General features: G+C 42.7%; 1 protein-coding gene across 1 annotated transcript; it reads right to left on the bottom strand.

The window, feature by feature from the left end:
• Positions 1-2,101: 2,101 nt before the first annotated feature.
• On the bottom strand, positions 2,102-16,727 carry LOC121542433 (basic helix-loop-helix transcription factor scleraxis-like). The gene is made up of 2 exons (XM_041851828.1): positions 15,944-16,727; positions 2,102-2,674 (listed from the first exon to the last, which is right to left on the bottom strand). The coding sequence occupies exons 1-2, from the start codon at positions 16,529-16,531 to the stop codon at positions 2,585-2,587; spliced, it is 678 nt and encodes a 225-aa protein (XP_041707762.1). The 5' UTR covers positions 16,532-16,727; the 3' UTR covers positions 2,102-2,584.
• Positions 16,728-18,785: the final 2,058 nt, after the last annotated feature.

Below are 18,785 nucleotides of genomic sequence, written 5' to 3'. Positions count from 1 at the left end.
ACAGTGAGGAATCAGCCCAGAACTACAAGGGAGGATCTTGTCAATGATCTCAAGGCAGCTGGGACCATAGTCACCAAGAAAACAATTGGTAACACACTACACCATGAAGGACTGAAATCCTGCAGCGCCCGCAAGGTCCCCCTGCTCAAGAAAACACATATACATGCCCGTCTGAAGTTTGCCAATGAACATCTGAATGATTCAGAGGAGAACTGGGTGAAAGTGTTGTGGTCAGATGAGACCAAAATGGAGCTCTTTGGCATCAACTCAACTCACCGTGTTTGGAGGAGGAGGAATGCTGCCTATGACCCCAAGAACACCATCCCCACCATCAAACATCGAGGTGGAAACATTATGCTTTGGGGGTGTATTTCTGCTAAGGGGACAGGACAACTTCACTGCATCAAAGGGACGAGGGACGGGGCCATGTACCGTCAAGTCTTGGGTGAGAACCTCCTTCCCTCAGCCAGGGCATTGAAAATGGGTCGTGGATGGGTATTCCAGCATGACAATGACCCAAAAAACATGGCCAAGGCAACAAAGGAGCGGCTCAAGAAGAAGCACATTAAGGTCCTGGAGTGGCCTAGCCAGTCTCCAGACCTTAATCCCATAGAAAACCTGTGGAGGGAGCTGAAGGTTCGAGTTGCCAAACGTCAGCCTCGAAACCTTAATGACTTGGAGAAGATCTGCAAAGACGAGTGGAACAAAATCCCTCCTGAGATGTGTGCAAACCTGGTGGCCAACTACAAGAAACGTCTGACCTCTGTGATTGCCAACAAGGGTTTTGCCACCAAGTACTAAGTCATGTTTTGCAGAGGGGTCAAATACTTATTTCCCTCATTAAAATGCAAATCAATTAATAACATTTTCGACTTGCATTTTTCTGGATTTTTTTGTTGTTATTCTGTCTCCCACTGTTTAAATACACCTACCATTAAGATTATAGACTGATCATGTCTTTGTCAGTGGGCAAACTTACAAAATCAGCAGGGGATCAAATACTTTTTTCCCTCACTGTAGGACAATAAAGTGGACTTCTTCTTCTTCTTCTTCTTCTTCTTCTTCTTCTTCTTCTTCTTCTTCTTCTTCTTCTTCTTCTTCTTCTTCTTCATGGATGGTGGATGGAAAAGGAAGCAGAGAAGATGCAGGACAGAGGGCAATCTGAGTGATCCCTGCACACATTGTAAAGCCATCAGAACAGAGCCTGTGAGTCAGTGGCGCTCCTGGGAAAAAGAAGGAAGAACGCGGGAGAAGAGAAGGAGAGATGGAGGGAGGGAGCACATGGAATTCCAAAGGTAAAGGAGAGGACAGTCAGGGGACGGGACAGGCAGACTTCCAGAGCTCTGCCTGCAGATGTAATCTAGGATCTGTTCCTCTGCGCTGCCAGCCACCATCACCACTGTCTGAGGCTGAGGGCTGTGCTTCTGCTTGTGCTACTGAAAAGCACTGTGTGACAACTGTTGATGTAAAAAAAAAGAGCTTTATAAATCCATGTGATTGGTAATTGATGAAAGGCTGGGGGACGTTGGGGTCTGCATGGTACTGACCCCCTGCTGCTTCTTCCTAAAGGATTGCCTTTCTCCCGTGATTCAGCCAGTACACTTCAGATCCGTGATTCAGCCAGTACACTTCAGATCCGTGATTCAGCCAGTACACTTCAGATCCGTGATTCAGCCAGTACACTTCAGATCCGTGATTCAGCCAGTACACTTCAGATCCGTGATTCAGCCAGTACACTTCAGATCCGTGATTCAGCCAGTACACTTCAGATTCGTGATTCAGCCAGTACACTTCAGATCCTTGATTCAGCCAGTACACTTCAGATCCGTGATTCAGCCAGTACACTTCAGATCCGTGATTCAGCCAGTACACTTCAGATCCGTGATTCAGCCAGTACACTTCAGATCCGTGATTCAGCCAGTACACTTCAGATCCGTGAGGGTAAGTGGAGTTTTAGTCTTCCATTTACATCGATAGCTCATATCAAGTTCGGGAATCTGCCCTCACTGAATTGATGTCACTCATGCACCTGTGCCTAGTCAAAATCACACAAACATTATCATTACATACACAAATATTTGATTATTTCATTGTCCCAACATCAAGGCATTTCGAAACTCTACCCTTTATTGTTTAACATCAATAACATGAAAATCCAGCATGTATTGATGAGAGTGAAGGGCAGACAGTCCAGGGAGTGTTCTAGAGTTGCGTTATGTCATATTTGGGTGCTCTGAAGTCTGTGGAAGGTTCAGTAATGAGTCATTTGCGTATCCAGAGCCCAAGTAGTGCACAATATAAGGAATAGAGTGCCATTTGGGATGCAAGCCCTTGAAACAGCTGTCCTCCTCTGCCTGTTCATTATAATGCCCTGTAGTTTCAAAATATATATTAACTAAATGGTAATGAGTCCATAAATCATCCCATGTTACATGGATTTCTTGCTGCCACATCATCCCTTAAGATCATGGAGGATTTGATATGTCCGTTAAATAAACCATTGTGCTCTTATTATATAGCATAAATAAAAAATATTGTATTCTTCAAACTTTCATTTGAAGAATAGGCTAACTGAACTGATCCTTCACAAAAGTGTTGGATATTTATCCTCCGGATGTTTCTGTCCTTCAGGCATCATCTTCTTAAGAGTTGTTTTTCTGTCTCTGTCTTTGTTCTGAAAGAGAGAGAAAACATCATCAGACCTCCTTGTGTTCGCCCTCACTGAAGATGGCTCCCTTTCCCCTATATAGTGCACTACTTTTGATCATGGCCCATAGGGAATAGGGTGCCATTTGGGATGCACACTTAGATTAGATGCATACTTAGATTAGATGCATGAACTGATGTAGCCCAGCTCTCTATTTCACCTTATTCTTCAGTCTGCAGTCACAATGACATCATTGTAATCTAGGCCTGCAGGGTGAAAAATAAAGGGTTTGAATCAGAATGGGATGTTTAGCATTAGCCTGTTCTATCAAAACAGAGTACCCTTGATTTTCTCCTGTGGTTATTTCCTAGAGGTCCAGGTTGTCTGACCAGGAAGCCAACCTAGGGAACAGCAAGCAGAGCCTCATATTTTCACCTCTCTGTGTTTTGTGACACACCTGGCTTGCATTACATCCATTCGCTGTGGTGAGGAGGGTGTAAGTTATTGGAATTGCATTGTTTCTTGAGTCGGAGATAGGCCATACCGTCTGTGAGCTAAGCGTGAGCTGGAGCTCCTAGTCAAAACATGCTCCTGGAGTCAAATGGAGTCTAATCAGATATCAAAACAAGCTCTGGTCAGTTTTCTTACTGATGCTTTTGGGGAAATATAATGGGTACTGACAGAATGTTAATACACTGAACAAAAATATAAATGCAACATGCAACAATTTCAAAATTTTTACTGAGTTACAGTTCATATAAGGAAATTAGTAAATTGAAATAAATGCATTAAATCAAATCAAATTGTATTTGTCACAGGCGCCGAATACAACAGGTGTAGACCTTACCGTGAAATGCTTACTTACAAGCCCTTAACCAACAATGCAGTTCAAGAAATAGAATTAAGAAAATATTGATTAAATAAACTAAAGTAAAAAATAAAATAAAAAGTAACACAATAAAATTACATAACAATAACGAGGCTATATACAGGGGGTATCGGTACCAAGTAAATGTGTGGGGGTACAGGTTAGTCAAGGTAATTTGTACATGTAAGTATAATCTAGGGATTTCACGACTGGGAATACAGATATGCATCTGTTGGTCACAGATACCGTTTCAAAAAAGGTAGGGGCATGGATCAGAAAACCAGTCAGTATCTGGTGTGACCACCATTTACCTCATGCAGCGCCACACATCTCCTTCGCATAGAGTTGATCAGGCTGTTGTTTGTGGCCTGTGGAATGTTTACCCACTCCTCTTCAATGGCTGTGAAAAGTTGCTGGATATTGGTGGGAACTGGAAAATGCTGTCGTACACATCGATCCAGAGTATCCCAAACATGTTCAATGGGTGACATGTCTGGTGAGTATGCAGGCCATGGAAGAATTGGGACATTTTCAGCTACCAGGAATTATGTACAGATCCTTGCGACATGGGGCCGTACATTATCATGTTGAAACATGAGGTGATGGCGGCGGATGAATGGCACGACAATGGGCCTTATGATCTCATCACGGTATCTCTGTGCATTGAAATTGGCATCGATAAAACGCAATTGTGTTCGTTGTCCGTAGTCTATGCCTGCCCATACCATAACCCCACCGCTACCATGAGGCACTCTGTTCACAACGTTGACGTCAGCAAACCGCTCGTCCACACCGCACCATACATGCTGTCTGCCATCTGCCCGGTACAGTTGAAACCGGGATTAGTCTGTGAAGAGCACACTTCTCCAGCGTGCCAGTGGCCATCGAAGGTGAGCATTTGCCCACTGAAGTCAGTTACGACTCCGAACTGCAGTCAGGTCAAGACCCTGGTGAGGACGACGAGTATGCAGATGAGCTTCACTGAGACGGTTTCTGACAGTTTGTGCAGAAATTCTTTGGTTGTGCAAACCCACAGTTTCATCAGCTGTCCGGGTGGCTGGTCTCAGACGATCCTGGCATTGTGTTGTGTGACAAAACTGCACATTTTAGTGGCCTTTTATTGTCCCCAGCACAAGGTGCACCTGTGTAATGATCATGCTGTTTAATCAGCTTCTTGATATGCCACACCTGTCAGGTGGATGGACTATCTTGGCAAAGAATATATGCTCACTAACAGCGATGTAAACAAATTTGTGCACAACATTTGAGAGAAATAAGCTTTTTGTTCTGGGATCTTTTATTTCAGCTCATGAAACTTGGGACCAACACTTTATATGTTGCGTTTGTATTTTTGTTCAGAATAAATGTTCCTGGGGGTGATTTATACACTAATACAATTATGTATTGCCGTCCTGTGTAGCTCAGTTGGTAGAGTATGGCGTTTGCAACGCCAGGGTTCAATTCCCATTCCCATGGGGGACCAATATGAAAAAAGTATGAAAATGTATGCACTCACTAGTGTAAGTTGCTCTGTATATGAGCGTCTGCTAAATGACTGTAATCTAATTCTGTTTTCTTTAGATCTGGACATCATTTGTTGAATAAATATTATTGTTGTATTAAGGTTAAGGAGGTTTCATCTGCATTTGTTTAATACGCCCTTCAAGGAGGCTTATCTATTATACACATTTCCCATTTTGTTGTTGAAACAGTAGCCTATCTAAAAAAACAAAAAGAAATTGAGAAACTTATTCAAGAAAGATCAAGTGTAATATATTATAAAAATAAAGCAAACTGGATGGAATATGGGGAAAAATGCACAAAATTCTTTTTTAATCTTCAACATAGGAATGCTACCAAAAATAACTTAATGAAACTGGTTACAATTGACGGAGTCACCCATAATTCACCAAATGATATTTTGAAGGAAGAAACAAAGTACTTTAAGCATATGTTTTCCTTTCAGTCGCCTCCATCTCCTCTATCTGAAGCTAATTGTAGATTTTTTTTCTATTGATAATGTCAAATTAACAGCCACACAGAAAGACTCATGTGAAGGTGAAATTACAGAGGAGGAACTTCTGGATGTAATTAAAGACTTTAAGTCTGGGAAAACTCCAGGGTTGGATGGCATACCAGTCGAGGTATACCAAACCTTTTTTGAAATACTAAGAGGACCGTTATTAGCATGTTTTAACCACTCCCATGTAAATGGTAGATTATCTGACACTCAAGAAGAAGGTCTGATCTCATTATTACTGAAACAGGATACAAGTGGAAAATATAAAGATCCAGTCCATTTACAAATGTCACGCTCTGGCTCCGGGACTTGGTATTTTGGGCCAGAGTGTGTTAATTTTTGTTGTGTTTGGGTATTGGTTGGGTGGTTATTGGTTGTTTCTGTGTTTGGTCGAGTGACTCCCAATCAGTGGTAACGAGTGTCAGCTGTCGGCTCGTTATCTCTGATTGGGAGCCATATTTAAACTGTCATTGTTCACTTTGGGGTTGTGGGTTTTTGTTCTTTGTTCAGTCGGTGTAACTGAGGACTTCACGGATCGTGCTTTTGTATTCTCGTGTGTTTAATATTAAAGTCAGTATGTTCACTCCCAACGCTGCGCTTTGGTCCTATTTCATAGGCGATCGTGACAGAAAAACCCACCACAACGAGACCAAGCAGCATTGCCAGGAGTTGAATGACGAGTGGTGGAGACAGAAGAGCGAAGGTTGGGCAAGGACTATAGAGGCCTGGTCCACGGGGAGGAGAGACCCCCAGAATTTTTTTAGGGGGGGGCTCACGACGTCGGGGCAGCAGGAGTACGGGATTGAGGAGTGCAGAAGGTTGGCAGAGGAGGCCGCCAGGTTAAGGGGGCTACTGGTCACAAAGGGGAAGGAAGGTGTGGAGGCAGGGCGAAAGGTACTGGGGTGTGTTACCAGTCCGGTCCGGCCCGTTCCTGATCCCCGTGGAGGGCCAGGGGTGTGTGTCCCCAGTGCGGTCCTGTCTGTTCCTGTTCCTCGCATGGAGCCTGTGGTGCGCGTCGCCAGCCCGACTCGGCCTGTTCCTGCTCCCCGCACCAAGTCTGTGGTGCGTTTCGTCAGCCCTGTCCGGCCCGTGCCTGCTCCCCGCACCAAGCCAACGGTGTGCGTCGCCAGCCCAGCCCGGCCTGTTCCTGCTCCCCGCACCAAGTCTGTGGTGCATTTCGTCAGCCCTGTCCGGCCCGTGCCTGCTCCCCGCACCAAGCCTACGGGGTGCGTCGCCGGCCCATCCCGGCCTGTTCCTGCTACTCGCACCAGGCTAAGGGTGCGAGTCGTCAACCTGGGTCAGCTCGTTCCGGCTACTCGCACCAAACCAAGGGGGCGAGTCGTCAACCGGGTTCAGCCTATTCCTGCTAAGCGCACCAAGCCAGGGAGGCGAGTCGTCAGCCTGAGGAGGTCCGTTCCGGCTCCACGCACCAAGCCGAGGAGGCGAGTCGTCAGCCAGGTCCGGTCCGTTCCTGCCTCACGCGCCAAGCTAGGGGTGCGCGTCATCAGTACTGATCAAGCCAGCTGGTATGGATCGGACCGGGGCCATTACGGGGGGATTGATGTAGGGTGGTGGTCAAGCCCGGAGCCAGAGCCGGAGCCGCCTCCGAGGAGCAACACCCACCCAGCCCTCCCCTATTTGGGTTTTTTGAGGCGCGGTCGCAGTCCGCGCCTTTAGGGGGGGGTACTGTCACGCTCTGGCTCCGGGACTTGGTATTTTGGGCCAGAGTGTGTTAATTTTTGTTGTGTTTGGGTATTGGTTGGGTGGTTATTGGTTGTTTCTGTGTTTGGTCGAGTGACTCCCAATCAGTGGTAACGAGTGTCAGCTGTCGGCTCGTTATCTCTGATTGGGAGCCATATTTAAACTGTCATTGTTCACTTTGGGGTTGTGGGTTTTTGTTCTTTGTTCAGTCGGTGTAACTGAGGACTTCACGGATCGTGCTTTTGTATTCTCGTGTGTTTAATATTAAAGTCAGTATGTTCACTCCCAACGCTGCGCTTTGGTCCTATTTCATAGGCGATCGTGACAACAAAATTGGAGGCCCCTTACACTTCAGTGTTGTGATGCAAAAATTCTAGCAAAATGTATAGCGCATAGAATTAAAAAGGTATTGTCGGATATTATTCATTCTAATCAGACAGGTTTTTTACATGGAAGATACATTGGAGATAATATAAGGCAAGTATTGGAAACAATAGAACACTATGGAAAATATGGGAAACCAGGCCTGCTATTCATAGCAGACTTCGAAAAGGCATTTGATAAAGTTTGACTGGGGTTTATATATAAATGCCTGGAGCGTTTCAATTTTGGAGAATCTCTTATAAAATGGGTCAAAATCATGTATAGTAACCCTAGGTGTAAAATAGTAAATAATGGCTATTTCTCCGAAAGTTTTAAACTGTCAAGAGGAGTGAAACAAGGTTGTCCACTATCGGCATATCTATTTATTGTGGCCATCGAGATGTTAGCTATTAAAATCAGATCCAATAATAATATCAGAGGATTAGAAATCCAGTGCTTAAAAACAAAGGTGTCATTGTACGCTGATGATTCATGTTTTCTTTTAAATACACAACTAGAATCCCTCCACAGCCTCATAGAGGATCTAGATACATTTTCTAACCTCTCTGGATTACAACCAAATTATGACAAATGTACTATATTACGTATTGGATCACTAAAAAATACAATTTTTACATTACCATGTAGTTTACCAATAAAATGGTCTGATGGTGATGTGGATATACTCGGAATACATATCCCAAAGGAAATAAATGATCTCACTTCAATACATTTTAATAGAAAGTTAGCAAAAATAGATAAGATCTTGCTACCATGGAAAGGAAAATACCTGTCAATTTGTGGAAAAATCACCCTGATTAACTCTTTAGTATTATCCCAGTTTACCTATTTGCTTATGGTCTTGCCTACGCCTAGCAAACAGTTTTTTAAATTATATGAGAAAAAAATATTCAATTTTATTTGGAATGGCAAGCCAGACAAAATGAAAAGGGCATATTTATATAATGAATATGAATTCGGAGGACAGAAATGATTAAATATTAAAGCAATAGACCTATCACTAAAAGCTTCAGTCATACAAAAGTTATACTTAAATCCGAACTGGTTCTCAAGCAAATTAGTAAGATTGTCTCACCCAATGTTCAAGAAAGGCCTTTTCCCCTTTATTCAGATTACAACAACTCATTTGCAGTTATTTGAAAAGGAAATCATCTCCCAAATATCACTATTTCTAAAACAAGCCATAGAAAGTTGGTTGCAATTTCAATTTAATCCTCCAGAAACGACAGAACAAATAATGCAACAAATATTGTGGTTAAATTCAAATATACTAATTGACAAAAAAAAGTAATTTTTTGACAGAATGTTTTAAAAAGGTATAATCTTCGTAAATGATATCATCGGTAGGACTGGTGGAGTTATGTCGCACATGCAGCTAACAAAAACATATGGAAATGTCTGCTCTACCCAAAATTACAACCAAATAATTGCAGCCTTAACGCAAAAGTGGAAGAGGAAAGTGGAAGGGGGAGAAAGTAAGGAACTTGTCTGTCGGCCTTGCATTAAATAACATAATTGGTTAAGGAAAACTATGATAAATAAAAAAGTATATCAGTTTCACTTAAGGACCAAAGGATTGACAGCCGTCCCATATAGATTGCAAAATAGTTGGGAAGAGATTTTTGACGTACCGATCCCATGGCATAGTGTTTATGAACTGACACGCAAAACGACACCGGATTCAAAAATTAGAATCTTTCAATTTAAATTATTATATACAATTCTTGCTACCAATAGAATGTTATTTATATGGGGGATACAATCTTCCCAGCTCTGCAGATTTTGCTGTGAAGAGACAGAATCATTAGATCATTTGTTTTGGTTCTGTCCATTTGTAGCTTGTTTTTGGACACAGGTCCAGGAATGGCTAAAGGATTGCAATATTTACCTGGAGTTAACCTTGCAGATAGCATTACTGGGTGACCTGAAAAGTCATAGTCAATCGATCAATAATATAATAATACTTTTAGCAAAAATGTTTATTTTTAATTCACAATCTGTAGAAGCAATGAGAATAGAAAGGTTCAGAACTTTTGTAAAACATCACAGTACGGTTGAAATATATATGGCAAATAGAAATCCTATATGGATGGTGTTAAGAGATAGATGGGAGGTATTGAATAGAGTTGAAGGATGGGACTAATAACAAATAACAACAAATAATAACAAAGATAGCTAATAATGTAAGCATACTGTCCATAATAAGTATATAGGTTGTATGTTGGGAGCTTTTGGGAAAGAGCACAGTTAGAAAGATATGGCATATAGAAGCAAACCGGATGGACATCATGAAAATGATCGGAGAGGTTGAGAGTAGAAGAAGTTCAGGAGCAAAAAAAAATAAAATAAAAAAAAAATATATATATATATATATAATAGAATTATTGTAAAATTAACTGTGTCCATAAGGTGTAGATAGTAAGTATAGACCGGAAGTAGAGGCCTGGGCATTGTTGTTCACTAATTTACTCCAAGTAGGGAAAGGATGGCGGGGTTGAAAAGTAATAAAGGGGAGTATATATATAAAAAACATGGGGGATTGGAAGTGATGCAGACAATTACATTGATAGAAGATACAATCTATCTGCAATATTAAGCTGATCCATCCCCCCCCAAAAAAAACTGTGATAAATAAAAAAGTATATCAGTTTCACTTAAGGAACAAAGGATTGACAGCCGTCCCATATAGATTGCAAAATACTTGGGAAGAGATCTATTTGCAATATTAAGCTGATCCATCCAAAAAGTTGCCTATCTAATATATTGATTTACTAAGCATGGAGATTGTCCACGCTTTCTTTTTCACTTCATGAAATAGTTGTGTCCTGGCTATTCTGTAAAATAAATAAAAAGTTAAAACGATTACACCTGGGCATTGTCCTGAAGAGGGCAGCACTACTACAACATGACTTACCAGTTGGAAAAATAAATTCAAACAAATTCATCATGCTCAGTGTTACAATGTCCTACATTTACATTTTTTAGCTCTATTTAATTTCATTTATCTTTACAACGATCCTGTTACTGATAATCTAATTACATTAATATGATGATTAAATACACTAATTTATTTAATGTGCAATTTAGGACTGACTTCTGTTACGTGTTGGATTAGTCTTTATCTTCTTCCATCTGTCTGTCCATGATAAAATACCCAGTGAAGATCATTGGAATGCAATACAAGGCACGGCATGAGGGGGCAAAACAGCCGCAGGAGCAGCAGGACTGCACAGCACTCAACTCTATTTTGCATCCCAAATGGCAACCTATTCACTTTATAATGTGTACCCATAGGGCTCTGGTCAAAAGTAGTGCACTATATAGGGAATAGGGTGCCATTTGGGGCATTTCTACTAGTACTGCTCACAGCAGAGAGGGAAAGCAACAGTCAACAACACGCTTCCTCTGAACACAAAACATTCACTTCAAGTTTTTCGATTGATAACACTTTATAATAACTTTCATGAATAAGCATGATTATTAAACTATTAATAAATAAGTATTTCATTATTTGTAAAAATGTATAAGCATTTATAACGGCTTACTCATAAACGTTTTTATAAAGTGTTACCAGCCTTCTTATGAGTTTCCATTTGGTTTAATGCTCAATATTCAGTATCCATTTACCTTAAGGTACTGGGCTGGACCAATGTTGCTGTAATGTTTTGGACCCTTAGGGGAAGCTTGGTTTGTAATGGGAGTGTTCACTGCCCAGCATCATCACTAGATTTTATGGAGCCAAGATCCCTGGCATTCTAACCTTGATATGGAGACTATAGATTTACTGTGTTTTCCCCTTTCTAATTCTATAAATCCAGAGCTAGAATATATACGGTATTCATAAATGCTTGCCATGCTCTGTCCAAGACAAATGCAAATTTGCCAAATGGAACAGAGTTTAGTATGACGTTTGATAAAGTCCACCAGATAGGCACGATAGCGTTGATGCATGAATTCTCCTATACAGTAAGTCATAACTATAGCTTAAGCATGTATGAATTTATTTTCATACATTTTCTGCCCCAGATTAGGGTATCAACATTGGTGAAAAGCTTGAAGAGAAGAGGATTTTTACTTTATACAGTGTTCTCTCTCTACAGTCTGCAATAGCTCATTAGCCCACTCTGCAACTCTTGAATTGTGTTGAAAAGACGAAACTGCACTCATATTACATACTACATAGCTCACTTATGTTTCATTCTATTCTTCTTCTTTAGAAAAAAAGAAACGATTTGTGGCTGAGGGGTGTTTTTCTGGGAGTTGAGCACTGGGTTGCATCCCAAATGGCACCCTATTCTCTATATAGTGCACTACATTTGACCAGAGCCCTATGGGTCCCGGTCCAAAGTAAAGCACTTTAAAGGAAAAATGGTGCCATTTGGGACTCAGCCTTGATGAGAGTAAGGAGTGAGAGTGGTTAAGGAGACCAGTTTTGCTTCAAACATCACATCAAAGAGTTAGCTCAATCTGGTTCAAATACCAGCAGCAGAATAATAGAGGGTTCAGCACTGGATCAATCATTTAAGGGGCAATTATCTCATTAGCTGGTTTATTCTGTATGATTCTAACAATGTCCAATTACTTCCAGTCACCGCGGTAGGGTCTATACATTTCTTCTGGATTCATTATTGTGATATATGGTCAGAATATGTTTTTTTTTTTTTTTTTTTTTCTCGGGGGGATGGATCAGCTTAATATTGCAGATAGATTGTATCTTCTATCAATGTAATTGTCTGCATCACTTCCAATCCCCCATGTTTTTTTTTAGCAGCTGAGCTTTGAATTAAAACCATTCACAGCATTATACATCTGAAATATTTCTACATGCATTGTATAAATATGATTCCTTCCTGATAGTGAATACTATTTTAGCATTGGCATCCTCTTTCTGATGTTTAGCTGCCTTAGTGAAACATTGTATATTCATTCTATGTTGTAAATCTAATTCAAATAAAGTTTCCTCTAAACATAGTCTTCATGCATACATTCTATACATTTATACATTCATACATTCTAAACATTCTAAACATTCTAGTTATTATTGAATGATACTATCACAATCCCTACCATTGGCTTCACAGATTAATTCACATCTTTATGCTGTGCACGGACAAAAAAACATAATTCTCTACAGTTTCTATATCACAGGCTGTGTCCCAAATGGCACCCTGTTCCCTATATAGTGCACTACTTTTGACCAGAGCCCTATGGGCCTGTATTGCACTAAATAGGGAATAGGCTGTCATTTGGGACACAGACACAGAGTTATAACGGCAAGGTGGTTGACAGCTGAATGAATGACGAAGGAAAGAGCCTCAGATTAACACATTATTCACATCTACATCATTCACCCAGCACCGAGATTCAAACAGATGTATCAAGCAGATCCACAAGACAATTTAAATACTATCTTCAGATTTCAGTATTTTGGCTGACTGTATGCTTGTAGTAGTTATTTTGCTCAGGGTATTTGTGATTTACCTGACTACTCATCCACATCGCTCCGGCCAAACGCCACGCCCACTGTCCTTTCTTCTCCAAGATGAATGTATGTAGTGATCGATAATTCAGGATGAGTCGTCAGGCAAATTTGTGAGTACTGCATGGATGAAGTCTTATGGGTAAGCTAATCTATACTTTGATGATACACGTTTTCTCCCCCTCAGTTTTACCTTTCCACCTGGAGTAATGGTGTTGTTCAGTTCACAAGGTTCAAACCAACGGCTTTAGCCAGAGAGCCTATGTGGTCATCTTAAGAAATGTATCATAACTGTTTTTTCTTGACCCCAACAATCAGTCCTCATTTAGGATAATCATACTGGGGCTGACACAGGTCCTGTGTGACTCAGTTGGTAGAGCATGGCACTTGCAATGTCAGGATCATGGGTTTGATTCCTACTGGGGACACCCATAAGAAAATGTATGTACGCACTACTGTATGTTGCTTTGGAAAAAAGCACCTGCTAAGTGGAATATATTATGCAGGTCTAAAGTAGTGAGAGTTGAGATTGTATTTCGGTGTTTCTGCTCTGACTGACCCCATCGACTCCACCAGTGGTAGGGAACAGAGGTGTAGATTTCACACTGCAGGGAGTCTGCCACATGTCAACCATTCCCACATAAATTAGCTTAGATGTGCAACAGTCAGGGTGGGATGAAATTGGCTCCTTATTATTAGTTTTAACTACAGTACTATAGTATTATACTGAGTTTATGAATGAAGCAACATTGAAGATGGTGAATTTATCTGTGTTTCCCAAACTTTTTTTCCACATAACCTATCTAATTAATTTGACATATTCTTGTGATCAAACTAATTATAGTTTGGTGACAGTTTGAACCAATATAGACTGCAGTGAGGGAAAAAAGTATTTGATCCCCTGCTGATTTTGTATGTTTGTCCACTGACAAAGAAATGATCAGTCTATAAATTTAATGGTAGGTTTATTTGAACAGTGAGAGACAGAATAACAACAAAAAAATCCAGAGCTACACATGTCAAAAATGTTACAAATTGATTTGCATTTTAATGAGGGAAATAAGCATTTGACCCCCTCTCAATCAGAAAGATTTCTGGCTCCCAGGTGTCTTTTATACAGGTAACGAGCTGAGATTAGGAGCACACTCTTAAAGGGAGTGCTCCTAATCTCAGCTTGTTACCTGTATAAAAGACACCTGTCCACAGAAGCAATCAATCAATCAGATTCCAAACTCTCCACCATGGCCAAGACCAAAGAGCTCTCCAAGGATGTCCGGGACAAGATTGTAGAACTACACAAGGCTGGAATGGGCTACAAGACCATCGCCAAGCAGCTTGGTGAGAAGGTGACAACAGTTGGTGCGATTATTCGCAAATGGAAGAAACACAAAAGAACTGTCAATCTCCCTCGGCCTGGGACTCCATGCAAGATCTCACCTCGTGGAGTTGCAATGAGAACGGTGAGGAATCAGCCCAAAACTACATGGGAGGATCTTGTCAATGATCTCAAGGTAGCTGGGACCATAGTCACCAAGAAAACAATTGGTAACACACTACGCCGTGAAGGACTGAAATCCTGCAGCGCCTGCAAGGTCCCCCTGCTCAAGAAAGCACATATACAGGCCCGTCTGAAGTTTGCCAATGAACATCTGAATGATTCAGAGGAGAACTGGGTGAAAGTGTTGTGGTAAGATGAGACCAAAATCGAGCTCTTTGGCATCAACTCAACTCGCCGTGTTTGGAGGAGGAGGAATGCTGCCTATGACCCCAAGAATACCATCCCCACGTCAAACATGGAGGTGGAAACATTATGCTTTGGGAGTGTTTTTCTGTAAGGGGACAGGACAACTTCACCGCATCAAAGGGACGATGGACGGGGCCATGTACCGTCAAATCTTGTGTGAGAACCTCCTTCCCTCAGCCAGGGCATTGAAAATGGGTCGTGGATGGGTATTCCAGCACGACAATGACCCAAAACACACAGCCAAGGCAACAAAGGAGTGGCTCAAGAAGAATCACATTAAGGTCCTGGAGTGGCCTAGCCAGTCTCCAGACCTTAATCCCATAGAAAATCTATGGAGGGAGCTGAAGGTTTGAGTTGCCAAACGTCAGCCTCGAAACCTTAATGACTTGGAGAAGATCTGCAAAGAGGAGTGGAACAAAATTCCTCCTGAGATGTGTGCAAACCTGGTGGCCAACTACAAGAAACGTCTGACCTCTGTGATTGCCAACAAGGGTTTTGCCACCAAGTACTGTCATGTTTTGCAGAGGGGTCAAATACTTATTTCCCTCATTAAAATGCAAATAAATGTATAAAAAAAATTACATGCGTTTTTCTGGATTTTTTCGTTGTTATTCTGTCTCTCACTGTTCAAATAAACCTACCATTAAAATTATAGACTGATCATTTCTTTGTCAGTGGGCAAACGTACAAAATCAGCAGGGGATCAAATACTTTTTTCCCCTCACTGTATCTATGGGGGACTATCCAAATAAAGTGGGGCCAAAACCCAGCCTTTAGCCATGAGGAGTGAGGAGTTCAGCCACAAGTCAGAACCCACAGTTATGAAATGTTAATTTTCTCAATGACAGATTTACCTGAAATAAGAACCCAGACCTAGCTCTGAAATAGTTTGTGTTTGGAAGTCGAAAGGCCATTTAAAGGGACTCCATGAGTGCCTAGTTAAGTTATTTTTCTCTGGGAAGATTTCAACTAATAAACCTTAGTCAGCATCTGTTTACGCATAAGATTATACTTCCACCCTGACCCTTGACCCTTAGCATCCAGACCATACCACTATCCTGTCAGTCATAGAGTAGCTCTGCCTCTCCAGTGGCACTCACCATTTTCCTCTGGTTACTGAGGCAGAAAGTACAGATGTGTTTGGGCTGGTTCTCTGAGCCCCGGCCAGGCGAGGGGCTGAGACTATGGAGGGTGTGGTGGTAGAATGGAGGTGTGGAGGTGTGGCACGGCTGCCCATCCCCACATGCCTCGCCCACCAGCAGCACATTACCCAGGTGGGAGATGTAGCTGGACGCCAGCCGCAGAGTCTCGATCTTGGACAGCTTCTTGTCGGCCGGCTCGGTGGGGATGAGGGTCCTCAGGGCGGTGAAGGCCGTGTTCACGCTGTTGGTGCGGTCCCTCTCTCGAGCGTTTGCCACGTTCCGCTGCCGATCCTCCACCACCGGGGCCCCCGCCACCATCGGGGGCCCTGCCAGCCTTCCGGCAACGCCACAGAACTTCCTCTTCCTGCTTCCCACCTTGATCTGAAAGCCGTTGGAGCCGCCGTTGAGACGGAAGGAGGACTTCTGGGAGTCGGAGCCCGAGCTCTCGCTGCCACCGTTCTCCCCCTCCTCGTCCTCTGACATCATGCTGATCTCGGAGAAGAGGAAGCGGCTTGGGGGAGCCGTGCGCACCATCGCAAAAGACATCAGTCCAGATCTACAAGACAGGTGGGAGACTCCTCTCTCATATAGAGACCTGTAGAAAGACCAGATCCCCTCAGTACTGTAGCTCCTCTACTTAATGCTGGACATGAGGACAAACGAGATCAAGACGCTCAGTTGAAATCACACTTTGATATATCTCTCTCTCTACTTCTCTCACCTCTCTCTCTCTCACCTCTCTCTCCCTCTCTGCTTCTCTCACACCTCTCTCTCTCTCTGCTTCTTTCTCTCACCTATCTCTCTCTCTCTCTCTCTCTCTCTCTCTCTCTCTCTCTCTCTCTCTCTCTCTCTCTCTCTCAAGGTGGAACCCTCCTTCGCTCCTGGCTGGCTGTTATATTGTGAGCGTCTGTTGCTTCTGAGTTCCCCTCAGTGTGCTTTTAGCCTCCCTCTGCCTCTACACGTGTGATTTCTGTCTGAGTGTCTCTGTGTGGCTGTTCTTTATAGGCAGTGGGAGGGCCTGCTGCTTTGCTCTACTCCCCCCTCTGCTCTATGTAAATCTCAGAGTGAAGGCGGAGATAGAGTAGACTCTCTCAGTGTTTGGCCTGGACTGCGGCTGGGGCTGGGGCTTTTAACTGGGAAGATGGGATGGGTAGAGGACATAGAAACTTGGTTTGTATGATGATGAAAACAAATACAGTGCCTTAGGAAAGTATTCAGACCCCTTGAATTTTCCACATTTTGTTATGTTACAGCCTTATTCTAAAATGTTTCCCTCATCAATCTACACACAATACCCCATAATGACAAAGCAAAAACAAGTTTCTAGAATTTTCTTTTTTTAAAACGGAAATATCACATTTACATAAGTACTCAGACCCTTTACTCAGTACTTTGTTGAAGCACCTTTGGCAGCGATTACAGCGTTGAGTCTTCTTGGGTATGACGCTACAAGCTTGGCACACCTGTATTTGGGAAGTTTCTCCCATTCTTCTCTGCAGATCCTCTCTAGCTCTGTCAGGTTGGATGGGGAGCGTTGCTGCACAGCTATTTTCAGGTCTCTCCAGAGATGTTCGATCGGGTTCAAATCCGAGCTCTGGCTGGGCCACTCAAGGACATTCAGAGACTTGTCCCAAAGCCACTCCTGTGTTGTCTTGGCTGTGTGCTTAGTGTCGTTGTCCTGTTGGAAGATGAGCCTTCACCCCAGTCTGAGGTCCTGAGCACTCTTGAGCAGGTTTTCATCAAGGAACTCTCTGTACTTTGCTCCGTTCATCTTTGCCTCAATCCTGAATAGTCTCCCAGTCCCTGCTGCTGAAAAACATCCCCACAGCATGATGATGCCACCACCATGCTTCACCGTAGGGATGGTGCCAGGTTTCCTCCAGATGTGACGCTTGGCATTCAGGCCAAAGAGTTCAATCTTGGTTTCATCAGACCAGAGAATCTTGTTTCTCATGGTCTGAGAATCTTTAGGTGCCTTTTGGCAAACTCCAAGCGGGCTGTCACGTGCCTTTTACTGAGGAGTGGCTTCCGTCTGGCCACTCTACCATAAAGGCCTGATTGATGGAGTGCTGCAGAGATGGTTGTCCTTCTGGAAGGTTCTCCCATCTCCACAGAGGAACTCTACTGCTCTGTCAGAGTGAACATCGGGTTCTTGGTCACCTCCCTGACCAAGGCCCTTCTCCCCGATTGCTCAGTTTGGCCGGGCGGCCAGCTCTAGGAAGAGTCTTGGTGGTACCAAACTTCTTCCATTTAAGAATGATGGAGGGCACTGTGTTCTTGGGACCTTCAATGCTGCAGACATTTTTCGGTACCCTTCCCCAGATCTGTGCCTCGACACAATCCTGTCTCGGAGCTCTACGGACGATTCCTTCGACCTCATTACTTGGTTTTTGCTCTGACATGCACTGTGGTACCTTATATAGACAGGTGTGTGCCTTTCCAAATCATGTCCAATCAACTGAATTTACCACAGGTGGACTCCAATAAATTTGTAGAAACATCTCAAGGATGATCAATGGAAACAGGCTGCACCTGAGGTCAATTTCGAGTCTCATAGCAAAGGGTCTGATTACTTATGTAAATAAGCTACTTCTGTTTTTTATTTTTAACACATTTGCAAACATCTCTAAAAACCTGTTTTCGCTTTTTCATTATGGGGTATTGTGTGTAGATTGCTGAGGATTTGTATTTATTTAATCAATTTTAGAATAAGGCTGTAACGTAACAAAATGTGGAAAAAGTCAAAGGGGTCTGAATACTTTCCGAAGGCAGTTTACATGGCACAGACGGTCACTGAATG

This window comes from Coregonus clupeaformis, unplaced genomic scaffold (genome assembly GCF_020615455.1).
Source record: "Coregonus clupeaformis isolate EN_2021a unplaced genomic scaffold, ASM2061545v1 scaf0115, whole genome shotgun sequence".
In the NCBI taxonomy this organism is placed as follows: domain Eukaryota; kingdom Metazoa; phylum Chordata; class Actinopteri; order Salmoniformes; family Salmonidae; genus Coregonus; species Coregonus clupeaformis.
This window is presented reverse-complemented; position numbering and strand designations above follow the sequence as displayed.